The 26985-nt window shown below is 37.4% G+C and overlaps 4 protein-coding genes across 16 annotated transcripts in view; 1 reads left to right on the plus strand and 3 right to left on the minus strand.

The window, feature by feature from the left end:
* The window catches only part of LOC126368857 (hepatocyte growth factor-regulated tyrosine kinase substrate), a 34048-nt gene that overhangs the window by 3767 nt on the left and 3296 nt on the right, over positions 1–26985 (minus strand). The window contains exons 1-10 of one of the 13 annotated variants that reach the window (XM_050013038.1): positions 14400–14556; positions 14070–14154; positions 13878–13981; positions 13153–13313; positions 10321–10436; positions 9226–9346; positions 8658–8765; positions 2388–2547; positions 1186–1352; positions 381–511 (exon numbers count right to left, since the gene is read on the minus strand). In XM_050013038.1, coding sequence (XP_049868995.1) covers positions 381–511; positions 1186–1352; positions 2388–2547; positions 8658–8765; positions 9226–9346; positions 10321–10436; positions 13153–13313; positions 13878–13981; positions 14070–14154; positions 14400–14433 — 1187 coding nt within the window. In that variant the 5' untranslated portion in view covers positions 14434–14556. Of the gene's footprint in view, positions 1–380; positions 512–1185; positions 1353–2387; positions 2548–8657; positions 8766–9225; positions 9347–10320; positions 10437–10529; positions 10667–13152; positions 13314–13877; positions 13982–14069; positions 14155–14399; positions 14557–23891; positions 24000–24571; positions 24693–25640; positions 25757–25849; positions 26001–26985 lie in introns of those variants that run through there. The other 12 variants (XM_050013043.1, XM_050013044.1, XM_050013045.1 and 9 more) reach the window with 12 other exon arrangements.
* LOC126368916 (targeting protein for Xklp2 homolog) lies at positions 3562–5205 on the minus strand. Its single transcript, XM_050013156.1, has one exon. It carries the CDS (start codon positions 5120–5122, stop codon positions 3677–3679), a length of 1446 nt encoding a protein of 481 aa, XP_049869113.1. The 5' UTR covers positions 5123–5205; the 3' UTR covers positions 3562–3676.
* Positions 8084–8562, plus strand: LOC126369006 (U6 snRNA-associated Sm-like protein LSm5). The gene has a single exon (XM_050013289.1). It carries the CDS (start codon positions 8225–8227, stop codon positions 8513–8515), a length of 291 nt encoding a protein of 96 aa, XP_049869246.1. The 5' UTR covers positions 8084–8224; the 3' UTR covers positions 8516–8562.
* On the minus strand, positions 16516–18105 carry LOC126368940 (G protein-activated inward rectifier potassium channel 3-like). Its single transcript, XM_050013194.1, has 2 exons — positions 17966–18105; positions 16516–17591 (listed from the first exon to the last, which is right to left on the minus strand). Exons 1-2 carry the CDS (start codon positions 18046–18048, stop codon positions 16520–16522), a joined length of 1155 nt encoding a protein of 384 aa, XP_049869151.1. The 5' UTR covers positions 18049–18105; the 3' UTR covers positions 16516–16519.

The following is a 26985-nucleotide window of genomic DNA, read 5'->3' on the forward strand; positions in this document are numbered from 1 at the left end:
TACAGTCATGAGTAATATCATGTACCGACTTTAGAACCCTGTCGCACTACTATATTTGACATTTAATGAGACTTACGGTTTAACTTGTCAAAAAAGTTAATGTGACATGGTATCAAAGTAAATATTAGTATTCGTGACCGTACATGCAATAGTAACACGCAAAGGTTTGTCTCGATACCCGGGCCTTCTTTTGATTTGCTAAGTTTCATCTCACGTTTAAATATATACCCATTTCACGTGACACATCAGAACTTGTCATTTGCAAGATGAGACAGGTATACATTTACACACGCGAGTTGAAGGTGAGCGATTGAAAAGTAAGGCATCTGGTCTTTGCAGCACGTCACAATGTATACTTATAAAAATATCAAAAAGATTACCGCGACGAATTGCTCTTCATTCTGTTGACGAATATTTCAATTTGCGACTTGAGTGTGTCGACGAATTCGTCTATCTCTTTGTCCTCCGCGTCGTCGTCTTGACATTTGCTCGTCTCGGGTTTCACATACTCCTGGCAAGAAAGAAAGAGATGCAATATTAACTTTGTTATATACAGTGTCGTCAATAGGAAACCGTTCAAAACATGTGCTTTTTTTATTCTTTTTCTATTCTTTTATATTTGAATTTGGATATATGATTGTTTTTTTTTACGTTTTTGACATTATAGTTTTTTACTGAAACTCAAAGGAATGGTTTCATTTTGAGTGCGGTAAACCGGACTCATCCGCTGATGGGGAGCGGACAGTTGCGTTCTATACGTAGTATTATTCTTTATTTTATGCTATGGTGGTGTAATGGTCAGCATGCCCATCCTCAAAGTAATATACAGTTGATTTATATATTACAGGCTCGATTCCCGATGGTGACATTGTCGAAATCACTTTGTGAGACTGTCCTGTGTTTGGTAAGGACTTTATAGGCTTGAATCACCTGATTGTCCGAAAACGATGATTCCGTGCTTCGGAGGGCACGTTAAGCCGTTGGTCCAGGCTAGTAGCCGTAAAAAAACACCTCCACCAACCAGCATTGGAGCAGCGTGTATGCTCCATACCCCCTCCGGTTGATTGAGGAGAGGCCTGTGCCCAGCAGTGGGACGTGTATAGGCTGTTTAGTTTTTTTCATGCGGTCCAGGTAGCGCTGTTGCTCCGCTTCCGAGTTTGGTGTTTGTGGTGTACAACTACTCACATGAACAGAATCAGCTGGTTCTTGTGTGCTGTTGGAGGAGGGTGCGGTGGGGGCGTCGCGGGACAGGCGCTGCTCCCAGTAGCTGCGGTCCAGGTAGCGCGACAGCTCCGCGTTTGTCGTCGTGCTGTGCTCCGGAGACGCGCTTACCGATGATGGCGTTGGGGACACTGCCGGGATAGATGTAATGGCACACATACATAACAAACACACAGCCGAGTGGTAGCCCAGTTGGCAGAACGCTTGTCTCTCACTTTGAGGTCGCACGTTCGAATCCAGCACAGGCCTAAACCAATGGTTGTCGAATTTGTTTTCGAATTCATGTTTGGATCATAAATGAAAATGTCGTGAGGAAACCTACATTCCCGAGAAATGCATTTTCGGAGGCATGTCACCTAACCTGTATAGTGGTTTTCCCTTCGAGGTTGGAAGGTCAGACAGGCAGTCACCTCTGTAAAAACCGAACCTGTCAAATCTTCAGGTTAGGTAATCGGACCCTGTGAAAAGCGGGACATTGCTAGGGGGATGATGACAAACATATATAAACAAGAAAAAAGGCCGCCACAGAATGGTGGCCACGAGATGGGAAAAGGTCAGTCGGTTGACCGGCGGCCCGGTGGTCGGATGACGATGATGGTTCAGTGAGAAGAACGGCGGGAAAGCTGTGGATGAGGTTAGCGCAGGGCAGGAAAAATTGGTGCAAAATGGAGGAGGCCTATACCCAACAGTGGGATGATGCGAGCTGATTGATGATAATGATCATATATAAACAAAAAAATCTGTCAGGTCATCAAATTCAAATTCACACATACCTTTATTCAGTAGGTAACTATACACTTTGAATCGCCAATCTTTACATAAAGAATGTCTCATCCACCTAAAACTACACTCTCACAACCTGTAAAGCCGGGGAAAAGCTGCAAGAAAAACCTCGGTACAGGGCCTTAAACGTTCTTAAAAAAAATCTTCGAAGAATCATCGAAGCCCCCGATACAATTCGCGCCGCGCGCTTGCCTTGTCGCAAGGGATGGAGTGAATAAAAAACATAGAACGCAATCAGCTGCTTATCTTACAGAGCGATCGTGTCCTTTCTAACATGATAACATGATTCATTATATCACTTGGCTAAGTGAACAATTAACTTAGCTTAACTAACTTAACCTTCACTTAACATTTTTATATTTTTTTAACTTTGGATGTCTTACCAGTGTGATGCGGAGTGGGGTCAGGCGCGATATGGATGCGCGTGCGCCGCTCTTTCTCTTTCTCCTTTTGCTCGGCCTCTGATTGGCTGAGAGCCAGCGCGAGCTGCAACTCCTCTTCTTCTTGCAGTTCTTCCGCCGTCTTGGTGCCCGGAGGACGCTTCTGTAAAAAAATCGAGAAAACGTTATAATAAAGGTTGGCGTAGGTAAGAGAAGTCTTACAGAGAAACAACATAGCATTATCACCCCTGTATCCCGAAGGGTACATACGGTCACGAGTACTAATATGTATATACTTTGAAACCATGTCACATTAACTTTTTTGACAAATTAAACCGTAAGTCTCATATAAGATAGTGCGACAGGGTTCTAAAGTGGGTACATGATATTGACCATGACTGTACACCCACTCCTCGCCAGCTATACAGGGCGTTAGTGGGAATGATTCAGCTCATGATTCTGAGTTAATATTAAGTGGAATTATCTGTCGCAAAATTCATGTTTTTTTTTTGTTTAAGTATGTAAATTATTTTCAATTCTATACTTTTGCGATGGAAAATTACACTTAATATTAACTCTAGAGTAATGAGCTGAATCATCCCCTTCAGTATTCGTTACAATGTTACTCACACCTGGTATAAGTACTTACAGGTAGCCATACAAGTACATATTGTTTTGTTAATATATTCTGTAAAAGCAACTATGTATAATAAATCATATTCGATTTATTTTTCGTCATTAATTATTGTTAACGATAATTAAGTACTTTACTTTTGGTACAATTATTCTTATTTAAAAAATCAGTTCCTTTCTTTTTTGAACCTGGTATTAAGCCTTGACATCAAATAGAATTTAGAGCCTCTTGGCCCCAGACTTGCCCGATGGCATTGGCACGGCCGAAGATGAAGCGAGCTCGCCCAGAAGGTGCCTGATCACTCTGGCCATCACTATTATGTATAAAAACTTACTTCTATTGTGTGGGTTGTGAGGTGAATGAAATGAAATAGCATTTCATTGTAATTTTATTATATTTATGAAACTACAAGTTACATACAAGAAACTATCAACTAAAAGAAACAAAAAGAATATATAAGCTAATAAAAAATGTGTTCATGATAACATTTTAATGTCACCTATACAAATAACATGATGTCAGTACATTAAAATTGGCAGATCATAAAAAGTTGTATCAAATAATGTAAGTAAGCAGTCTGTATTAAATGAATACAACCAAAATTATGATTAATAGATGTCCTAATTATACTACTATCTTTAAAATTCTATTAATTTTCTTAAAGTGTTTGCTTCAGTCTCCTCACAAACTTTGGGGTTTCAGGCACAGTTAAGGGCGCTGCAGACTTCTCAGGGATATATGGGTTTTTCGTAGCTACGGGCACTGGTTTCGCATGGTGAACAAGCTTTGCTCTCAATTCTGCTTTGGCTCTTTCTTCAGCCTCTTGTAATTCTTGTTCCCTCTGCTTCCTGTATCTCTCCTGCTCCTCCTCTTTTTCCTTTAATAGTTTGTCGAACCTTTCTCTCTCAGCTGCTCTCTTCTGTGTAGTTAGTTGGAATGGCATAGGCTTCACTATCTGCATTGGAGGATGTACTGGCTTGAATGGTTCCTTATATAAGACTACTGGGGGTCGAGCCTCGAATTTAATATAGTTTTCTTTATTCTCTGAGGATGCTGTAGAGGCGCTTCCTTTGCTAGTAGCACTGCGCATTTGTTTTTTAACAACCCCTGGTAATGGTTGGGCCTTAAATGACGATGCTTGCTTGCGTTCCTCTTCTATCTGCTGCTTTATTCTTTCCTCTCTCCGTTTTTTCATCTGTTCATCTCTCTTCTCAAATGAGAATGGTTCAGGGCGAATGGGACCATGACGCTGTGCTTTCTGAGCACATTTTTCAGCCGATTTTTGTCTCGCAAGAGAGGCTTGATTGTTGTCAACCTTAAGCTGGTCATCAGATTTAGCTCTTTTATAGTGAAACTTTGGGCTGACTGGCTTAGTTATTTGCACCGGAGGTTTTGGAGGAACGTGAGGTTTTTCTAATATGTGTTTAGGTGCTGGCCGAGCTTTAAAATGTATTTGCTCTGGAGACTCATGTGACTTTTTATGAACTTCAGTCAATTTGAATGGCTCTGGAATTGTAATGGGTTTCTTTGGCACTTCTGGTAGGTGAGTGCCTTCTATTACAGACTTTGGTACAGGATTAGCCTTAATCTTATGCTTTTTTATTTCTTCAAGCTCTTGTTCCTCTTTTTCTTTTTGAGAGATGACGTATAGGGGACGAGATCGAGCTTTGCAACGAAGCATTGGTGATTGAGGCACAGTAAGCCCCGATGGGGCCGCTCCACCTTGAGACCGGAACTTTTGTGGTCGAGTGCTATGGAATCGACCAGGAGTATCCCTCTGGTAATGATAAATAGCTTCAGCCATTGACACGAACTTTGTTTTCGATAATTCATGCGGAGCACCGGTTGGACGCTTATATCTTTCATATACGTCTTCCCTATTATTCTGCATGTCCAAAGCCATGAGATCTTCCCTCAATGCCGCTATATCATTCATAGAAAGAGACTTTCTCATTTTGACATCGTTTTCAAAAGGATAGTCCAAAAGATGATGGTCGCCAAAATCTTCTTCTTGTGGTGTCACTGGTTCCTCTTTTACACGATGTTTGGCATCAGGCGTGAAATATTTTTCACCACGAAAACTTGTCACATAATTTTTAGCCATTATATAAAAGATAATTAATTTATAAACAATATCTTCTGCGTTTCCCAACTCGCGTCGTTATTTTTGAATAGCTTTCAAAAAGAAACAGATAAACTGGCAGAAAAAGTGTTGCCAATTTTTCAGAAAAATTACTACAAAATCTACCAAGAAATCAGAAGACAACAAGACTGTCAAACAAGCATCAATCAATGAGGAACTAGCCAGGCCACGTGCCCCAAAAATAATATAGATGGCGCTGTATACTTTTAACGTACCTGTTAGTCACATGTCACCATGTGCCACAAAAAAAAAATGGCAATTACTGTAATTGGCATACATAATCCCGGTTAAAATTGGCGCCACAAATTTTTACCTAGATTGAAACGTGCTTGTTCATTGCGACGTTTTATTAACAAAAATCATATTCGAATATGATTTTATTAAGAGCCGCTTTCGTGGTTTTATTATAAGGCAGGCAACGATGTGTAGACTCCTTTGTCATTGAAATTTCTATCGATAACTATCTACAAACCGGTAAATCACTAGCGCTCGATGAAAGTGACAACTGCAATCTCCATGACAACTAGAAAACAATCGGTCGTAGTTGATTGACTGATCCGCATAATGTATAAAGCATGTTGATCAACAAAACCGTAAACAACAGGGGCCTGTTTCATAAAACTTAAAATTGTAAATTACAACGACAATTTGGTGTTCATTACGTAGCTAATATGAAACTGCAAAATATTCGTGATGTCACACTCCGCAATGTACATCAAATTGTCATTGTAATTTACAATTGTAAGTTTTATTAAACAGGCCCCCCAGGACGGTAATAATTCATATTATTTAAGAATTACGAAATATAATGTCATAAAACATTACTATAATATGGAGCCAACGCCATATTTTTTTTCTAATTTTGACTAGCCAGATCCCTTTTAGCATCAAAATACCGGACAATTAGGAATTTTACAAGGACATCGTTTCAGCTACGCACCTAGACTCAGAATATTGCGCAGGCCGACTGCAAGTAGCTTTTATAGAACTACCCAACTTGGGGACATATAGGTTTGCAGAGGGGATGCGTATGCGTATGTCTACTAACTTCCGTCCGTGCTGCTCTTTGGCCTGGGCGTAATAACAAGGGTTATCAATTATACCCAAAAACAAAGATAAAAGATGCATAAGTACGTTATCCATGACATTAGAAGGTTAACAAAGGCAACAGTGTACAGCGCCATCTATATTATTTTAAAGAAACGTGGCCTGGAAAGTCTCTCAATCCATCAGTCAATGATTGACGCACAAATTTCCATGTCATTTCCTACATTTAAAATACAACATACATAGATCGCACGGAACTATTGTTGGATTACCTAAAATGTATGTTTATTCATAAAAACAGCACGGACACTCCATACCATGCGTTAACTCTTTACCGCATACAGACCCATATTTGGTACACATCACTTACTGATTGAAATATTCGGATACATTCCACCTTTCTTGCAAGACATTTATTATTTGTATAGAGTATCGTATATCCGAACACATGATCACAATAGTTTTTCCAATCGTACCCCCATCTTGCGTATTTTTCAGTTAGTAGTTGAAAGTTCGGAATAAAGTGCGTTTTTGAGATATCGGATAGCAAAAAGAAATATATCTGTGAAATTTATGGAGTAAAAAATCCTCTTTTTGGTAAATTTTGAAGAAGAACCTTCCTTTTGATTCCTTTTGCGTAAAACCAGCAAAAAATTTATGTAAGCTCAACTAAAAGACAGGTTTTATCCATCCAAACATTGTTCCAAATTTGGGACACCATGCACTTATGGTAATTTTTCCTTGGCGAATTTGGTACAGTATGCAATAAGGTAGTTTTTTGTCTTTGGTCAAATTTGGTACAGTATGCAGTAAGATAGAGCAGACATTTTAGGTGTTTCAAAAATATTTGCTACAACTTTAGGTGTCCCTATTTTAAAAGTTTTTAAGTTTTATGAACATAATCACCACATGTGGCGGTAAGTAGAATATATCAAGCGACGTCGCCGAGTTGAATTACCTCCACTAGAAGTAGCTCTGGCATTGGACATTGGCCAATATGGACTGACGACCAATGTCCGAGATGTAAAAGCGAAGGATGTTCTCAAAAATCTCACGCAAAGTGTAGCAAATGCCGAGTTAATTTATGTTTTAATAAAGATAGAAACTCCATTCGAAGTTTTCATACACAATGATGCACAAATTTACAGACAATTCTCTCAACTCATAATAATCTCGTTATTAGGTAATAAACGACATTTTTTTATACTTAACAAAGTTTTTATTAAGTTTTTAAAATAAAGTTGATTTTTGTAAAAGAAATATTATCTGGCTATTTTTCATTTCATTTTTCAAACAAATACTTTGCAAAAACAATGCTACAGACATACATAATTTTTTATTACGAAATATATATATAAATAAGCAGTTTTTTTTACATGAATGCATATTGTACCATATTTGGCCCGTCAACTTAATACTACGTTACTGCATGTTGTACCAAATATGGTACACTGATATTATTGGGATTTTTCTCAGCTTTCCAAGTGTATTTAATTTTTTTCTTATTTTTCCTATGTTCTAAAAAGTACATTTTACCTAGTAAATTAATTTGAGCTTAATCAAAAAATCCATGCGGTAAAGGGTTAAGTGTGCTGCACGGCCTCCTAGCGCGAAAGTACAAGCGAGACAGACAAACCGCGTGCGCTCTTCTTACTCCTTAGCGGCTTACGGCCATTTAGACTAAAGCCAGACTCCGCGGGTCGGTAGAATATAATTCATAGAAATTGAAATCTTTGACTAGATAGTAGATTAAGTGAAATATCAAAATAATGTTCAAAATTTACTGAAAACTACTATTACATTAATATTTTTTGCATTTGGTAACATTAGACTTTTCGTTCGGAAAAAAACTAGCTTGAAATGATAAGAATCACATTCAGTATTTCTGAACGGAAACTGAACTGTCAAACATTATCGTGAATAGTGAAACGCCGAACAATATTTTATGTGCGATTATTGTTAAAATCCAGTTTAAATACAATTTTTTATTAAAATCTTAAAAGCTTTATTTGAACAATGGCCCAAGCTGCACTACCAAACCCGAATACATTATTACCGCTCGAATTAGTCGACAAGTGTATTGGATCGCGAATTCATATTATAATGAAAAACGACAAAGAAATGGTGGGAACTCTGCAAGGTTTTGATGATTTCGTCAATATGTTGCTAGATGACGTCACGGAATACGAATCTACGCCGGAGGGGAGAAAAATAACGAAACTTGATCAAATACTTCTGAATGGAAACAATATTGCAATGTTGGTGCCTGGTGGTGAAATGCCGGGAGACTCGTACGAGGCACAATGATATTTACTGATAAGCTTTAGTTTTAAATAAACTTACTGTGTATAAGCTATTATCGTTTCATTTCATAACCAACACAAAGAAGATAACCTATAAACAAAAAAGAGAACCTAGTTAAAATAAAAGTTATTACATTTTCACCTACCTGAGGTTGCGTCGGGCCATAGTCGCTGGAAGTGTCGATAATCTCCAACTTGGATGCTGATGATGGTGGGTGGCTTACTTTGTCATAGCAAGCATCACAAACTCGCACCTGTTAAAATGTTGAGTGATCAAATTCCAGCAAGTTTGTGCTATAGGAATAACTAGACCTAATTACGTTTGACTATTTTCTTAGCAGTCTTTTTTTTTCATAATAACACATAATGGACCACCTTGTAGTCTAAATGCGGAAAAATTAACCCACTAATACGGTCTGAAGTTTATAGAACAATTAGGTTGTGTACTAAGTTCAAGATGAATTATGAAATTTTTATTACTAAATGAAGACAGATGTAAAAGTAACGAAAAACATTTTTTTTTTGTATTTAACTTATTTACGAATTTTTTATCAAACAAACACAATAATAAATCTGACATTTTATCATGTTTTTCTATGACATCACAGTGTGCTTTTTCATACAAATTCCATAGTAATTTCGTGTTTTAATGTTTAGTAAAAAGTAACTGATTTGACTAGTTGGAAACTATCCTATTTACATTTTGTCACCTACCTCTTTCTCAATGCCAAACTTGGGCAAAGTGGACGTCTTGGAGCTGCATTGCTGACAAAACACCTGGCCGCAAGCACGACAGTGGTGCCGACGCACCATCAACGAGAAAGCCACGCGACATCTGTATAACAATCATATTATTGAACATAACTTAGCATCACGCCTGTATCCCGGAAGGGGTAGACAGAGGTGTATAGTCCAAGTCCTAGCCAGCTATGTTTTATGTCCCATTTAAGGGGGACTGAGCCCATTGCTTCTATGGTGTTCTGGGAGCAGATAAAAAACATAGAACACATTCAGCTGCTTGTCTTCCTGGGCATGTCGTAAAAACCGACAGAGGGATTGTGTTCTCTAACATGATGGACTAATTTTATGGGCGATAGGCTGATCCCTTATCACCATAAGGTTTATCATATGCTTACGACATCGTATCAACAGTGGCTGCAAGTTGTCTTTGATTACTTGTGGCTCTGCTCACCCCATTAGGGATTACGGGCGTGAGTTTATGTATGTATGGGAGCCCATTGCCATTGCATCTATTTGAGACTTTAGCATCAGTAAAGCAGATAAAGGAAGAGTAGTTTGTAATTTATTTTGACTCCTAGAAAAACCATTGTTACAAACAATGAAGGATTTTCCATGTAACATTTCTCAAAAACATAGATGGGGCTGTACAATTTCCCTTCATTTAACCTTCTAATTTCATGTATAACAGACATACGCATCTTTTATCTTTATTTTTGGGTATAAAAGATGACCCTATTATTATTCTGATCAAAATAAAGAGAAGCAATATAATTCTATACATAATGTGTTCCAAATATCAAGCAACAATTATTTTTATGTAAGCTTGTACCATTACATTGTATTTTGGAATAATGATGTACTCGAGTAATGAGAAAATAGGTAATTATCATGTAAAACTTGAACAATGCCATCTATATTGGTTTTGGCGAATGTAGCCTGGAAAATCCCTCATTGCTACTGAATTTGAAGTAACTAACTCAATAATAGCACAGTGAAATACCTAATGTCAATGTATAAGGCAAGGAAACCTGCAACGTAATTGATAATAAATGAATCACAGCTACAAACCTATGACACACTTCACCGTCGGCCCACTCCGGTGCTGTATCTGCTGAGAACATTGCATCGGACTCCTTCAAAGTGGGGAACTTAAACCCTTCAGCTTTCAGAATGTTCACAGTGTCCTGTTAACAAAAGAAAAACAGTTTAATAACATTTTACAAAAATTACATCACTTTTCCCCGAACTGTGGAACAGTCAAAAGAACAAAATTGTACCATTATTTCACACTGTTCTCAAACAATATTGTACCACTTAACATACACAAAGGGAATGCTCAGGTGATTGCTCTGTTTTCGTTTTTCACGACGCGACGATGATTCACGAGAATGACTGATAAGATAATGGTCTGAAGTTAGTCATAGGAAAAACAGCAGTTGTAATGAAGTGAAGGCAGCCACATACAACCTTGGTGACTGTGGCGGCAATACGACAAGGAAAACGACCTTGCAAAGGCCAATGTAATCTACTGCTACACTGATTTCGTTGACAATAAGAGTGTACCTATGTATGAATGTATAATTGAATACAAGATAGTTTGTTTTCTGGTATTATGAGAGAGATGTGAAACATTTAAATAAATAATAAAAAATATTACATTAAAATTAATTATAAAGTTGTTGACTGCAGTTCAGTAAACAAACTCATCAATAACATATTTATCACGGGCCAGCTGATTAGGTTTAATTAGTTAAATGTGAGTTAAGACTGGCCAGAGGCGGATTAAGGGTGGTATTAATAAACTAATCTCAGCTTCGAGACTGCCCTCAAGATCATGTCAATGTGACAGTTCTCATATAAAAACAGAGACTTGAGCATGATCTTGAGGGCAGTCTCAGCTGAGATTCGTTTATTAATACCACCCTAAGTGTCTACACCTACGAATAAATAGACTTATTTATTATTTATTCGTAGGTCTAGGTACACCCTCGAATTATGTATGCGAGCAAAGAGAAATTAGGTAATTTTAATCTATACAACGCCATCTATATTGTTTTTGTGGAACGTCGCCTGGAAAGTCCCCCATTAATCATCAAATGTGACCTAAACAAGATTTAAAAACTTGTTGGTTTGGACACGTAGAGCGAACGAAGGATAATAGGATTACGAAAGCGGTATTATAAGCAAAGGTTGATGGTAGAGCTGGCAGAGGAAGACCTAGAAGGACGTACATAGACGAAATTGGAGATGTCGTTAGAAAAGGTTTAGTACGATCTACTCTGAACCGGCGTGCGTGTATAAAACGATCGATGAATGTGGAGGAAGCAAGAGAAGTGTGTCAGCATCGAAGAAAATGGAATTCGGTGGGAAATAGGCGTGAGTTTATGTACGTATGTATGTAGAAACTTAAATATTTATTTAGGTACTTTTAAAAACTTTACATGCGCCCCTTTGTAATTTCGCGCCCTCAGGTCACATACCTAGTTTTCATAAAAGATAATCCGCCACTAAGTGTGTCCATTACTGGATATTTGCGTGGGTGTTCCAACTTAGTCACAGTGAGATATTTTTAGCCTTACTCTGGCCAGTGCACTGACTTTCAACATCAGTATGCTTACTAAGGGACTTTAATTGGATTACAGATAAAAATCAATACTCTGTCTGTCACTGTGCATAGACAGAGAAGGAAATAGACACAATCGCATTCTATCTCTTTTTTGTTGTTGATATGACGTAACATTGAAGATTTGCATTAGACATGTTGTGACTAAATAGGCTTAGATAAATTCATAATGAAGGTTCAGTGAACTATATAAGAAAGATTATTAGTTTGTAAAGTTAGTACCTATTATTATTCAAGAATAAAATAATGCTTACAACTGCAATAAGGGACTTTCCAATCGGCGTTCCCCAAAAACACGATAGATGGCGTTGTTAAGTTTTTTCAAGTTTTTTGAAATTTCTAATTTCATGGATAACACACATATGCATATTTTTTTTTGTTTTTGGGTATAAATGACCCTTGTTATTTCACCAAGGTACAATTACAACTTCCACCCGTTATTATTCTGATCAAAATAAAGAGAAGCAAAAGAAAGAAAGTCTGTGTTAGGAGACTTGGCCCTTCCTTATCTTAACTTGCCTTACTTATCTTAGTTTATTGTTTATGTTATTTATTAGTAATTTTGAAGTGCTTTAATAACTTCATTCCTTGTAAGAACAACACATGCACATAGGCAGGTTGTGAAACTATAAAATTTTTTTTTAACTATAGTTAATCAATCAAGCAATCAACAATACTTGATTGCAGAAAGGACATTGCATATAGGATAGGTAAAAAGGGATAAAATAAGCACAATAGATAATATTACACACACATAACATAAACAGCCTATACAGCTGGGCACAGGCCTCCCCTCAATCATCCAGAGTGCGGTAGAAAATATTAGTTCTTATAAAATACTCTTATAAAATGGCTCAGAAAACTCATTCATGGTTTAAAATACTTCTATAGAGTACCAAGAGGAAGGCCACAAAGTGACATTAAAAAGTTACAAGTTGGTTATAAAATTCACAGGAAAGAGAATGATGAAAGTTGTTTTATTATTATTGTTTTTATAATTTTGGTTTTTTTTTCTTTTTGTTTTGGTAATTTTTTTTTGTCTATGTACTTTTTGATTTCTGTGTGGTTTCTGTCCTGTGTTAAATGTAATGTACCTGTCTGTCTGTGTCTGTGGTGTCCGGAAGTAATAAATGTTTCTTTCTTTCTTTCTTTCTTAAAAGTGGTTAAAAGAGGTGTACAATAGTGAACTAATTGTTGCTTTAGTGACAAGTGTTTTCCTGTAAGTGTGTGTGTAGTAGTGTTTATTATTTTATAATAGTGTAAAATAGGGTACTTGCCTGAACAGCTCTATATTTCTGATTGTTACGGAAGGCAAATGCCCAAGCCTGGATCAACTCTAGGATCTTCGTGCGGAGGTTCTCGTGCTGTGTAGTTTTTACCAGGTCCCGCAGCATCTCACAGAAGCCCTTTGATGCCACCTCATCATGTATTCCAGACCCTGAGTTTATATACAATACATTAATTATGTAATATAAACAGCCTATAACCTATTGCTGGCTGGACACAGGCTTCTCGTCAATCAACTGAAGAGAGGATACAATATTATGATCCAAACATAACTTGATTGAAATTATAGTTTGTCTCTTTCATACTAAGCTGTATACCATTAGTGCACCAGAGACATATCTCTTGTCTTTTTTGCACTATGCAATTTGTCCTGCTGTAATTCTTACACCATTTGTTTAGCCATAAACATGTAAAATTCAAAATTTATAACTGTATTATGGTTGTTAACTTAACATGCCAGTAGTAGAAAATACAATTTTTATCTCATGTGTACATATAAAATTCTGATAAGGTAATAATAAATAAATAATTATACCTAGTTTGAAGAACGCTTTTAAAACAATTATATCATATGATACTGCAACTCAAAAAAATGACTTCAATAAAATTGTCTTATGAATAGAAAGTGTATTTAAATAAAATAAAGTGATTAACAGCTTGGTGTGGCTTGCACTAACAGCTTGTTATTGTTTTAGGAATGTGTCAGAGTGCATACCACAGTTTTTTACAATACTCTCCAATGTAAGGAGAGCAAACATAGCCTGGTGTGGATTCTGGGAATACAGCTTTTTCTTCACAGCGCCCACTGCGTACTTAGGGCTGCAAGCAAAACATAGTTCATGAAAATAAGAAATGCCATAAGTTCTTATTGGAAATCGACATTATAAGGCGTGTGTCCGAGACTTACGTGCAATCATTTTGTCTAATCAAATCACAAATTTGTAGGATCGTCGGCCAATCGGGATCCAGACGTAGATTACTTGTCGCTTTATCTAGAACAAATTATTTCACCATTACTGATCGTCTTCTAAACTCTTGTCATATCTTTCATCACCAAAAGGCTACAAATTATGAGAACAGCACTTGCTTGAGACAATAATGACACTAAACAGTCGTAGAAAGTCGAATGCAAATCAGAGAAAAGTACTCCGAATAAAAATATCGTCACCAATACATCAATTTTGATGTGCCAAACAACACAGTTAAATACTTCAAAAACGCACTCTATTGCACCTACCAAGTAATTTATCGAAATTGTTAGCTCGAAACATCGTTTCTATTATTGAGATGAATTGTTTTAGAAATATCAAGTGATTGATTCGATGAACAGAAAAATGACAGCACACTTTTGTCAATTTTTGTTAATTTTTTTGTGAACGTTGGCATTAGTGCGTTAACGTCATTCGATATGCTAGTGTTGCCAATAATTGCACAGTAAATTCTACCAAAATAAATCAATACGGTCTCCTTGTCTATGGACCGTCGAGCCTGCACTGCAGCGTTACTGCTACTTTTGCCTTTACAATTATAATTTATTTATTCTTATCTTTCCTTCAAAGGTCTCCCCGCGGACCCTTGACTACTGATCGTCTATACCCGATGGCACCACCGGTAGTGTCAAGGGTATTATTCCGTGCCCATGGCACCACCGGGGTGCAAAAGGTACTATTATTTTATATCGTGAAACCACCCAAATATAATATAGTTTTATATTAGCGGATTTTACAGACGAAAACACACGTATATTGGTGTCAAGGGTCCGCGGGGAAAGGTCTTACGGCCTTTCCTTGGTATTTTGTTATTTTTTAATAAAAAAAATAATTGTTTGCTTCATCGTAGACAGTAAGTACGTAGTTTTTGAGTATTTAACGAGAGAAAGAGCAGACTATTCTGTGTATTTGTTATTTCATTTTAAATTAGATACCTACTTAAAATTATATTGATAGGTAGACTTGTGGTTCTCCCCACCCCTATAGAGATTACGGGGAATGTTGTGTTTATTTTATAAACTATTTCATTACATACCTACGATTTTATGTACCTTCCCTTTTTATCTACCTACCTTATAGCACTCGGGGTAATTCAGGGGTTTCCTGAGGCCTAACTCAAACTACTAACCGGTCAAGAAGAACAGAGAACCTTCACCCCCTTCGAGGCCAAATGTTATCATTATATATAACTTCTTCTTCTATCGTGTGGGTTGTGAGGTCGTACCTATAACTTAGTCTTAGATGCTTATAATTTACCTGTGTACAATTCAAAACAAAAGATTTCTCAAGCGGCACTCAGTAGTTACTTCTTCTTCTACTGTTTTTAGCTATAAATGATTCAATAGGTAGGTACCTAACATTGGGATTGTAGTTGCACCTAGCAACAAAATGGAAAGCTAGGTACCTAGTCGTGCGAGAGCCTGTAAGTATGTCACTATCTATATGTATATTTCAGGAAATTTGTGTGAAACACTTGCATAAACATTTTTTTTATATTTTCTACACAAATTCAAAAATCCAGGTTTGAATTTTCACTCCAAGACAGGGCCCTTTTCAATCCATATGCTTTAGGATTTAGTTTCGCCTCGAGTTCAGTACCATTATGTCTAAGGAAATTAATGTAGATACCTACAACACACCTGCGCCTTTGTAGTATCATTTAATGCACCAGTATTAACAGGCAAGTTGATAAAAATTGACCTCGTGTTACTATTTACTTAGTATACATTCTATTTATTATAGACCTACGGGCGAATATACAAAGACACGCCGCATACTTTATCTTTATTGCTAAAATAAATCGTAGTAGGTAATACTTATGACAATCTAAACGATGTATCAGCTTGCTATCAATTCTTGATATTTATCTCAACTTTTGTGTACAGTACTGTATGTCTCATACCCAGTATTACTTTACATTTTGTAGAATTCGATATGAATGCATATTTCTCAGTAGTACAGACCTACTACCTAGTATATTCAGACGTCCTTATTTAGCGCGATGTGTGTGATAATTACGAGCGATTTTTAAAATAAGTAAATAGGTAGTTGTGTATAATATTTCCGTCCATTCGGTTGTGGAATTTACTAAAATGAGTATTCGAATAAGTGAAATAAATTATATTAAAAGACAACTCGAAGAGAATAACAATTTGTTATTAAAGTTAGACTGTGACATTAGAAACTGTAATGTTATGTTATCGTCAGTGAAGTTAAAACTATCGCTGTTACAAGTGCAGATGTTCGCAATGAAGACAATGTACCAGGACCTCATGGAGCTAAGGAAATTGATACTGTTATTGAACCCACAATTGAAGAAAACATTACGATGACAGTACCAATTTATTAGAACATGTACCATTAGTGACTACGTGTACGTGATTGCTTTAGCAACAACCGCTTGAGTATTCGCATCAAACTCATAAAACTCTCTCAGTTCCCTGGCGGAACAAAGTGGTGTGTTTACTCGAATTGTTTCGTCAAACTTCGCGTAATCTATAACGAGCCCACGCTTGGCTCGGCTGTAAGACATCAGCTGAAGAAAACGATGCCCCCAAAGGATTTCATGAGCCGTGTAACTTGACTTCGCTTGCACGGGTTGTCCTGTGGACTCTATCGTGCCCTCAAATACAACAAGAATCTCCAACCTCGTCTTCAGCATATCATAAGCAGACATGGAGTAAAATGGGCTCTTCTCGTCAATCCTGTGCACAGCAGATATCGGAAACATGAACAAGATATCTTCACTATTATCCACTTTCAAGTCCAATTTTATCTGATCAGTATTTTTTAACTTATTTTGACCTAATTTTGTGATGTATCTAATCAAATATGCATGAACACTTGAAGCTATAATTCTGGATTTCCTGGTGTTCCCGATTCGAAATATTAAGCTAAGGTACCGATCCCTCTGGTTGATGATGGCGTTTTTGGAGAACAGAAGAGTTTGTGCACGGTTCTTTGGTCTTGTTAATTTCGCGAAGACGATTCCGATAATAAACGATTGAATAATGGTGCCGAGGATGCTTTCAATGCACATGGTTATCATGGCTTCAGGGCATTCCAACGTCAACGAACGTGTTCCGTAGCCGATTGTGGTGTGGATTTCGATGCTGAAGAGGAATATTGATGTGAAGTCGTATATTTCCCTGATGCAGGGTGTCCATTCGGTGGTGTTGATCGCGTGGGGTAAGTGGTCGTCCTCGAGGTCTCCATGGCTGTACAAAATGAGCCACCAGACTGCGGCGAAGATGAGCCAGGTGGTAATATAAGTTAGGATGCAGTAGATCAGAGTCCACCGCCATCGGGCTTCCACAAACGTCGTCACGATGTCGGGAAAGACGTGGTACTTCGATGTGGATTTCTCCAAATTGAAATGGCCGTTTTTAAATACGATGCGCTCTGTTCCCCTTCTACTTGAATTGCGCAGATTGCTACATCTGAAATATTATAAAACTGTCAATAAGATATTCTTATTATTATATTAATAATAAGTTACAATTTCATAACAGTTAGCATAACTGTCCAATAAATTCGAATGTGGACTAGCCATCATAGTAGGTACAAAAGTGAACCATTTGATGAGTTAGAACATTGATTTATAATAATTATGTTACTATAGGTACTTAGTAACACTAAGAACCCTTTGTTGTCTGTATCAGCAGGTACCTAATCGTAGTAAGATTGTTTACCTACATAGGTACAATATACTTGTATTATGATCTATTAAAAATCATGAATTATGTGAGCATTTTTAATGTGATTCGTAATATTAACACGTAAGTAGGTTAAAATGATGTGATTTCGGAGGTACCTGTGAAACCGGCTGTATTTGCTAGGGTAATTGGGTAGTTTTTCGACAACATAAAATGTATTTTCTTCGTCGGACAAACTCATTTTGCGTTAACTTTGAAACGCGGTATGTTGCGTAAATTCACAACAATCACTGACTTACCTAGCTTCCGTCATACCGCAATCATTGTAGCTTGCATTCTATTATTTAATCAAGATGATAAGGATGTTTATTATATAATTATATTGAATACCAAGAACAAACAAGCAGTATTTATTTGAGGATATAAAGTATGAATGTCAAATTAAGGCGAAGTCGCGTTATCCATGAACAAGTTCCTACATAGGTACGTTCATATCCAGCTCTTCGTCGCAAAAGTATCGGAAAATCGTTTTGCTGTGCCCATCCCATTAGGAACTCATAGGTTGCCTATTTATTCAAATTCAAATTCAAATTCAAATTATTTAATTCGGACTGTATCCATATATGTTAGTAACAAACAACTTATATTCTAATGTTAGTAACAACTTATACAACTTAAGCTAATACACACGCGCTTTTATAAAAACAATAATATTTTTGTCATTTCTTATCAGTTCAGTCTACAATACTTGTCCATATAACCTATTTATCATTAAAAAAGGACGATTTTCTTTCAATGTCACGACAATTCATTGTTTGGATGTCCATCAAGATACAGTAAATTCAGTTATTTAAATACTTTTTTTTGACGCGACTGACTACTTGGTCGGATAACTACTTGGGGAGCGCTGAAGGCTCTCACCCGGTAAATACTACGTAGTGAAGTATCAACCAAAAGCTGGCGAAGAGTGGGTGTATTATACATCTCTGCCTATCCCTTCGAGGATTCAGGTGTTGCTATGTTATGTTGTTGAATTATCATCGTGATAATTTTAGCATGGGAATAGTGTCTTCAACCGTTGATCGCGTTCCATATAAAAATATACTTTCTCTTATAAAACCCAGACTCTGGCTTGGGCATGTGGATAAACTTCAGTCAACAGACTCTGGCGTTATTTTTTTCTACATTTAGGTAATACAAACTGGCTCAGAAAAGAGAAGACTTTGGGGTTTAAATTAAGTAATACAAACTGGATTTAAAAAATTTTAAAGGAAAACATGAAACAGTAGTACTAGGGCCCTGTGTTGGGAGGTTTTCTGCCCACGTCTTTCCCTCAGCGTTACAGATTCCGATGTGGTAGTAGTTTTACAGCTAGTTACATAATATGTAATTTAATTTTTTGACGTTCAAAAATCGCTAACTTTGTAAGCCAATTTTGAAAAATAAATATTTTTGAATTAGAATTTTGGGTGGCGAACTATCACCGACTCCCGATAATGCATGGCAGTTTAAGAAGAAGGTATACATACCAACAAGCTAATACTTAATACTTCTGCACCAATGAGTTATACTTAAATTTATTTTAAATGTAGTTTTCACTAACACAGCTCGGCCATTATAGACGGCGATACTCACCACCTATCTTATAGCTTTCTGTTAGACCAACGTGATAGGTGTAAGTACAGTCACGAGCAATATAATGTACCCACTTTAGGACTCTGTCGCACTAACATATTTGACATTTAGTGAGACTTACAGTTCAATTTGTCAAAAAAGTTAATGTGACATGGTATCAAAGTGTATACATATTAATGCTCGTGACCGTACCCACACCTCACCAGCAGTGCTAAGATGCGCAACGTGATAAAATTATCGATCGATTCAATAAATTTTCTCGAATTAAATAAGTTTGACTTTTTCTCTAACATGCGTGGCACGTGATTTTGTTCGTACTTTGTCAGAACGACATAACTTATTTGGGTTCACATATTAGCATTAATCGACAAAACGACATAATTATATCGTCAGAATCGATAAAATGACCGTTAGCCCTACAAGTGTGGGTACATGTACCCCTAACTGCCCCATTAACTTTAATACCTACTTATGTACTTAACTTACGTTCCGCTCGCTTTGACTTTCCCTTAAATAATCCAAATACAACCGGATGACACACGTGGATGGAGTATTAAATTCATAAGTAGTCTCTGCTTACTCCATTGGGAAATAGGCGCGAGTTTACGTACGTATTCACATAATGGACCAAATATCACAAATTTTTCGTGGTCCACTACTTTCATCACGACGCACCAATTTCTTTACTCAATTTTATTGCCAAAATGAGAAAATATCGAACGAAAAAATTACCGGACTTTCCGTTACGGTCTAATGTGGGTATTTCAGCTACTCGACGGCAGATGGCGCTTTATCAAAGTACCACGGAGAAGGACAACAATTAGTGTTGACATGTTTAATACCCAGTGTTTTGTATTCAATCATAGTTTTATATGAATAGAAGTTAAATCCCTGAATAATTTATTACTATGCTTGCAGCTAGAATAACAAATTACCTATATGGCAAGCATAAAGATGTCACATAACCATGGTAAGTATACTTTTTGAGGAGCGCTCGAGCGTTGTCGAATGAATCTACGATATTGAGAAGTAAGTTAATGTCGACGATTAACGAAACTGCTTACCTACGCTTCAGTGAACGTGGTATTGTAACATAAGCGTTCCTCTTTCGCTTCTACTTCTTCTTCTATCGTGTGGTTTATGAGGTGGATTAACAATCCCATCAACCCTGGTGTCAGGGTTACTATTGAGCCGCCAAAAGCCCCTGACATGGCTCATGTAACGATTACTAACTTACATCAGTAAGTAGTAACCGGGACCAACAGCTTAACGTGCCCCCCGAAGCACGGATCGTCTTACTATCGGCCAATCAGGTGATCAGTCTGTAATATTCTAACCAAACTAGGGATCACAAAGTGATTTTTGTGATATGTCCCCATCGGGAATCGAACCCGCCTCCGCGTCTACTAAGTAAATAGGTACGCTTTTTCATTCATCCTCTACGCTTTCGAACCACCCAAGAAAATACAGCGCGTTAGAGACATAGTAACAAATACTGAGGGGGATGATTCAGACCATGATTCGGAGTTGATATCAAGTGGATTTTCCTGTCGTAAAATTCGTGATAACTTTAGTGTTTTTTTTAATTATTTTCCGTTCCATAAATTTAGCGACGGAAAATTCCACTTAATAAATATTCAAATCATGACCTGAATCATCCCTCAAACTAGTTACGATGTCACTAACACCCTATACTATAACACCTTTCTCAATTGTCATTACTACACCTCATTATAAATACTTACGGCATTTATAATAGTAGTTGGTTATCTATAGCTACCTACATAATGTAACAATAACGTATAATTAAAGTAATACAAAATTCTATGGTACTGTACTGTAGGGCGAGCCTATTAATTGACATCAACCGGGCACAAATAGTGGAAATCACAAATAAAAAAAAAAACAAAAGAAAACAACAATTTCCGGAAGATAAAACAATTGTACTTTTGAATAGATAAAGCTTTGATTAAACTATTTCCGCATCCTTTGCACACCTCTTTGGAATGCATTCCAGGGTAATCGGGGGCGAGTCTATTGCCATTAACTGGGCACAAACCCTGGAATCCACAAGCACAAAATAAAACAATACAATAATTTGCGGAATATAAAACAAATTTACCTTTTTTTGATAGATAAAGATTTGATTAAACTATTTCCGCATCCCTTGCACACCTCTCCGGGATGCAACGGAGGCCGGCGGAAAGAGCAGCGGCCGTGGCAGTCGAAAGAGCTGCGCGCGCGCAGGGTCCGTAATTCGATAATGGCACTGCTCTTGAACGGTGAACGAGTTGTGACAGATGGTCTGTCACCGCGCAGAGGATATAATTATGGATGTGCGCGGTGTCGTGTGTGCGTCTTTTAGAGGTTACTTAACATAGCATAACATCACGCCTGGAGCCTTAAAGAGGTAGGCAGAGGGGTATAGTATCGTACACCCACTCCTCGCCAGTGTTTAAATTCATAAGACGAATGTCTTTTTATTTATTTATTATGGTGCATCAACAATAGTACGGTCAGGAGCATTAATATGTATACACTTTGGTACGATGTCACATTAACTTTTTTGACAATTTGAACTGTAAGTCTCACTAAATGTCAAATATGTTAGTGCGACAGAGTCCTAAAGTGGGTACATTATATTGTTCATGACTGTACATATATACAAACACACAAAATAAAATACACATGGGAAAAGCCCTGCTAAAAAGTGGCGATGTATGCATCTGACACAGTGTCCTGTTGGTAGTGCTACCGTGACGTGCACGTGACGTGGTGGTGACGTTAAGAGCCACGCTCTTGTCGGTGCAGCATTTTCCATGCTACTTTTTAGGGAAAAATAGGGCAGTGGTTCCTCCACTTAGGGTCGATTAATTCTTTCAAATATTCTTCCTCTCAGACGACGCCCTGAGCCGAGGATCGCGCCCAACTGGGCACCCTCAGCCTTGTTGTCTTAAATTTTGTACCGGGTGAAAGCTTAGCCCTCAACGCTCCCCATTTGTCCGGTTAGTTCATGTCATCTGCGGCAAATCTACAAATAAGTCACGTCAAAAAGAAAAAAGGTTACGTTACCTTGGTGTCCTAGTTAGATAGGGCCCTTATTCAGGGGTTCGTGTCAAAAGTGACTGAATATTGTCTTTTGATAATTTGTGTTCAGCCCACCCTATTAGGATCACGAGTGTGTTTTGTGCAAGCCTCCTCTGTGACCATACGATTTATTTATATGTACTTGTAAGTTTTTTCTGCCGACCCCATTAGAAAACACCGGCGTGAAGGTATGTAAGTAGTAGGTAGCTCTACTAGTGACACAACTTGACTGTGCCGATCTTACGTAAGCATCCACTGTGCAGTTGATAAGCAAACAAAAGGGTCAATGTATGTGTCTCCTTGAGGCCAATATCCGGCCCAGTGGGCTAATCTTGACTCTTACGAAGTGGGTCATACACTATTAGTCTACAACCGTGAAATAGTCGAATTTAACCGTCACTAACGGTTGGTGCACACAGAGCATCGAAAGCGAGACAAGTAGGTAGGCCGGGGCGCGGGTTTTTCATAGGCACAGCACAGACACTCCATACCATGCGTTAAGTGTGCTGCACGGCCGCCTAACGCGAAAGTGCAAGCAAGACAGACAAACTGCGTGCGCTCTTCTTACTCCTTAACGGCTTACGGCCATTTAGACTAAAGCCAGACTCCGCGGGTAGGTAGAATATAATTCATAGAAATTGAAATCTTTGACTAGATGGTAGATTAAGTGAAATATGAAAATAATGTTTAAAATTTACTGAAAACTACCATTACTTTAATATTTTTGCATTTGGTAACATTAGACTTTTCGTTCGGAAAAAAACTAGGTTGAAATGATGTTAATCACATTCAATATTTCTGAACGGAAACTGAACTGTCAAACATTATCGTGAATAGTTAAACGCCGAACAATATTTTATGTGCGATTATTGTTAAAATCCAGTTTAAATACAATTTTTTATTAAAAATCTTCAAAGCTTTATTTGAACAATGGCTCAAGCTGCACTACCAAACCCGAATACATTATTACCGCTCGAATTAGTCGACAAGTGTATTGGATCGCGAATTCATATTATAATGAAAAACGACAAAGAAATGGTGGGAACTCTGCAAGGTTTTGATGATTTCGTCAATATGTTGCTAGATGACGTCACAGAATACGAATCTACGCCGGAGGGGAGAAAAATAACGAAACTTGATCAAATACTTCTGAATGGAAACAATATTGCAATGTTGGTGCCTGGTGGTGAAATGCCGGGAGACTCGTACGAGGCACAATGATATTTACTGATAAGCTTTAGTTTTAAATAAACTTACTGTGTATAAGCTATTATCGTTTCATTTCATAACCAAAACAAAGAAGATAACCTATAAACAAAAAGAAAACCTAGTTAAAATAAAAGTTATTACATTTTCACCTACCTGAGGTTGCGTCGGGCCATAGTCGCTGGAAGTGTCAATAATCTCCAACTTGGATGCTGATGATGGTGGGTGGCTTACTTTGTCATAGCAAGCATCACAAACTCGCACCTGTTAAAATGTTGAGTGATCAAATTCCAGCAAGTTTGTGCTATAGGAATAACTAGACCTAATTACGTTTGACTATTTTCTTAGCAGTCTTTTTTTTTTCATAATAACACGTAATGGACCACCTTGTAGTCTAAATGCGGAAAAATTTACCCACTAATACGGTCTGAATGCAATTTTTTAGAAGTTTATAGAACAATTGGATTGTGTACTAGGTTCAAGATGAATTATGAAATTCTTATTACTAAATGAAGAGAATAAGAGAGTATGCTCCATACCCCCTCCGGTTGATTGAAGGGAGGCCTGTGCCCAGCAGTGGGACGTATATAGGCAGTTTATGTAAATGAAGACAGATGTAAAAATAACGAAAAACATTTTCTTTTTTCTATTTAACTTATTTATGAATTTTTAATTAAACAAACATAATAATAAGTCCAACATTTTATCACGTTTTTCTATGACATCACATTGTGCTTTTTCATACAAATTCCATAGTAATTTCGTGTTTTAATGTTTAGTAAAAAGTAACTGATTTGACTAGTTGGAAACTAGCCTATTTACATTTTGTCACCTACCTCTTTCTCAATGCCAAACTTAGGCAAGGTGGACGTCTTGGAGCTGCATTGCTGGCAGAACACCTGGCCGCAAGCACGACAGTGGTGCCGACGCACCATCAACGAGAAAGCCACGCGACATCTGTATAACAATCATATTATTGAACATAACTTAGCATCACGCCTGTATTCCGGAAGGGGTAGACAGAGGTGTATAGTACACCAAGCCCTTGCCAGCTATGTTCTATGTCCCAGGGGAAGTGAGCCCATTGCCATTGCATTTGCAGATAAGAAGTCTCGTTTGTCTTTTGTTTGTTACAAACACTGAGGGACTTTCCATTTCCAAATCGTTCCCTAAAAACATAGACAGATAGCGCCAGCTGTACAATTTTCCTTTGTTTAACCTACTAATTTCATGTACATTTTCATTTTCCAAATATCAAGCAACAATTATTTTTATATAAGCTTCTACCATTACATTGGTGCTAATTCCTGTAAATACCATCTAATTTTATTTTAAGTTATATCTGTCATTTTCTTATCCGCCGAAAAGGAAAGGGACGGGTAATCGACAAGCATAAAATTAATGGAACACACGTCAATTTTAAGCACAAATCTAAACCAACCGTCTAAAAATTTTACATCCGCCAATAACCCGTCACAGTTAAGTAGACAGCACGTCAAACGGATTGCATACCAGCGAGGTACCTTTTGATTCGTCCGGGTTATTCATTCATTTACTCATTCTTCCTAAAATTAAGAGCTGTGAATCATCCGTCCCTTTCCTTTTCGACGGATATGAAAATGACGGATATAACTTAAAATAAAATTAGGCGGTGTCTGCAGGAATCGGGGCCATTGTATTTTGGAATAATGATGTACTCGAGTAATGAGAAAATAGGTAATTATCATGTTAAACTTGAACAATGCCATCTATATTGGTTTTGGTGAATGTAGCCTGGAAAATCCCTCATTGCTACTGAATTTGAAGTAACTAACTCAATAATAGCACAGTGAAATACCTAATGTCAATGTATAAGGCAAGGAAACCTGCAACGTAATTGATAATAAATGAATCACAGCTACAAACCTATGACACACTTCACCATCGGCCCACTCCGGTGCTGTATCTGCTGAGAACATTGCATCGGACTCCTTCAAAGTGGGGAACTTAAACCCTTCAGCTTTCAGAATGTTCACAGTGTCCTGTTAACAAAAGAAAAACAGTTTAATAACATTGTACAAAGATTACATCACTTTTCCCCGAACTGTGGAACAGTCAAAAGAACAAAAATGTACCATTATTTCACACTGTTCTCAAGCAATATTGTACCACTTAACATACACAAAGGGAATGCTCAGGTGATTGCTCTGTTTTCGTTTTTCACGACGCGACGATGATTCACGAGAATGACTGATAAGATAATGGTCTGAAGTTAGTCATAGGAAAAACAGCAGTTGTAATGAAGTGAAGGCAGCCACATACAACCTTGGTGGCTGTGGCGGCAATACGACAAGGAAAACGACCTTGCAAAGGCCAATGTAATCTACTGCTACACTGATTTCGTTGACAATAAGAGTGTACCTATGTATGAATGTATAATTGAATACAAGATAGTTCGTTTTCTGGTATTATGAGAGAGATGTGAAATATTTAAATGAATAATAAAAAATATTACATTAAAATTAATTATAAAGTTGTTGACTGCAGTTCAGTAAACAAACTCATCAATAACATATTTATCACGGGCCAGCTGATTAGGTTTAATTAGTTAAATGTGAGTTAAGACTGGCCAGAGGCGGATTAAGGGTGGTATTAATAAACTAATCTCAGCTTCGAGACTGCCCTCAAGATCATGTCAATGTGACAGTTCTCATATAAAAACAGAGACTTGAGCATGATCTTGAGGGCAGTCTCAGCTGAGATTCGTTTATTAATACCACCCTAAGTGTCTACACCTACGAATAAATAGACTTATTATTTATTCGTGGGTCTAGGTACACCCTCGTATTATGATGATGGCGTTGTATAGAGAAATTAGGTAATTTTAATCTATACAACGCCATCTATATTGTTTTTGGGGAACGCCGCCTGGAAAGTCCCCCATTAATCATCAAATGTGACCTAAACAAAATTTAAAAACTTGTTGGTTTGGACACGTACAGCGTATGAAGGATAATAGGATTACGAAAGCGGTATTATAAGCGAAGGTTGATGGTAGAGCTGGCAGAGGAAGACCTAGATGGATGTATATGACCAAATTGGAAATGTCCTTAGAAAAGGTTCAGTACGATCTACTCTGAACCGGCGTGCGTGTATGAAACGATTGATGAATGTGGAGGAAGCAAGAGAAGTGTGTCAACATCGAAGAAAATGGAATTCGGTGGGAAATAGGCGTGAGTTTATGTACGTATGTATGTAGAAATTTAAATAT

Source organism: Pectinophora gossypiella, chromosome 8 (genome assembly GCF_024362695.1).
Source record: "Pectinophora gossypiella chromosome 8, ilPecGoss1.1, whole genome shotgun sequence".
NCBI classification, from domain to species: Eukaryota; Metazoa; Arthropoda; class Insecta; order Lepidoptera; family Gelechiidae; genus Pectinophora; species Pectinophora gossypiella.

What these genes read in the sequence shown, in the direction of transcription:
- LOC126368916 (XM_050013156.1), bottom strand. Translation starts at nt 5,122, where the DNA reads ATGGCTAAAAATTATGTGACAAGTTTTCGTGGTGAAAAATATTTCACG.
- LOC126369006 (XM_050013289.1), top strand. Translation starts at nt 8,225, where the DNA reads ATGGCCCAAGCTGCACTACCAAACCCGAATACATTATTACCGCTCGAA.
- LOC126368940 (XM_050013194.1), bottom strand. Translation starts at nt 18,048, where the DNA reads ATGAGTTTGTCCGACGAAGAAAATACATTTTATGTTGTCGAAAAACTA. An exon ending in AAATACAGCCGGTTTCACAG is followed by an intron (nt 17,592 to 17,965) that starts GTACCTCCGAAA and finishes ATAATATTTCAG; the next exon opens with ATGTAGCAATCTGCGCAATT.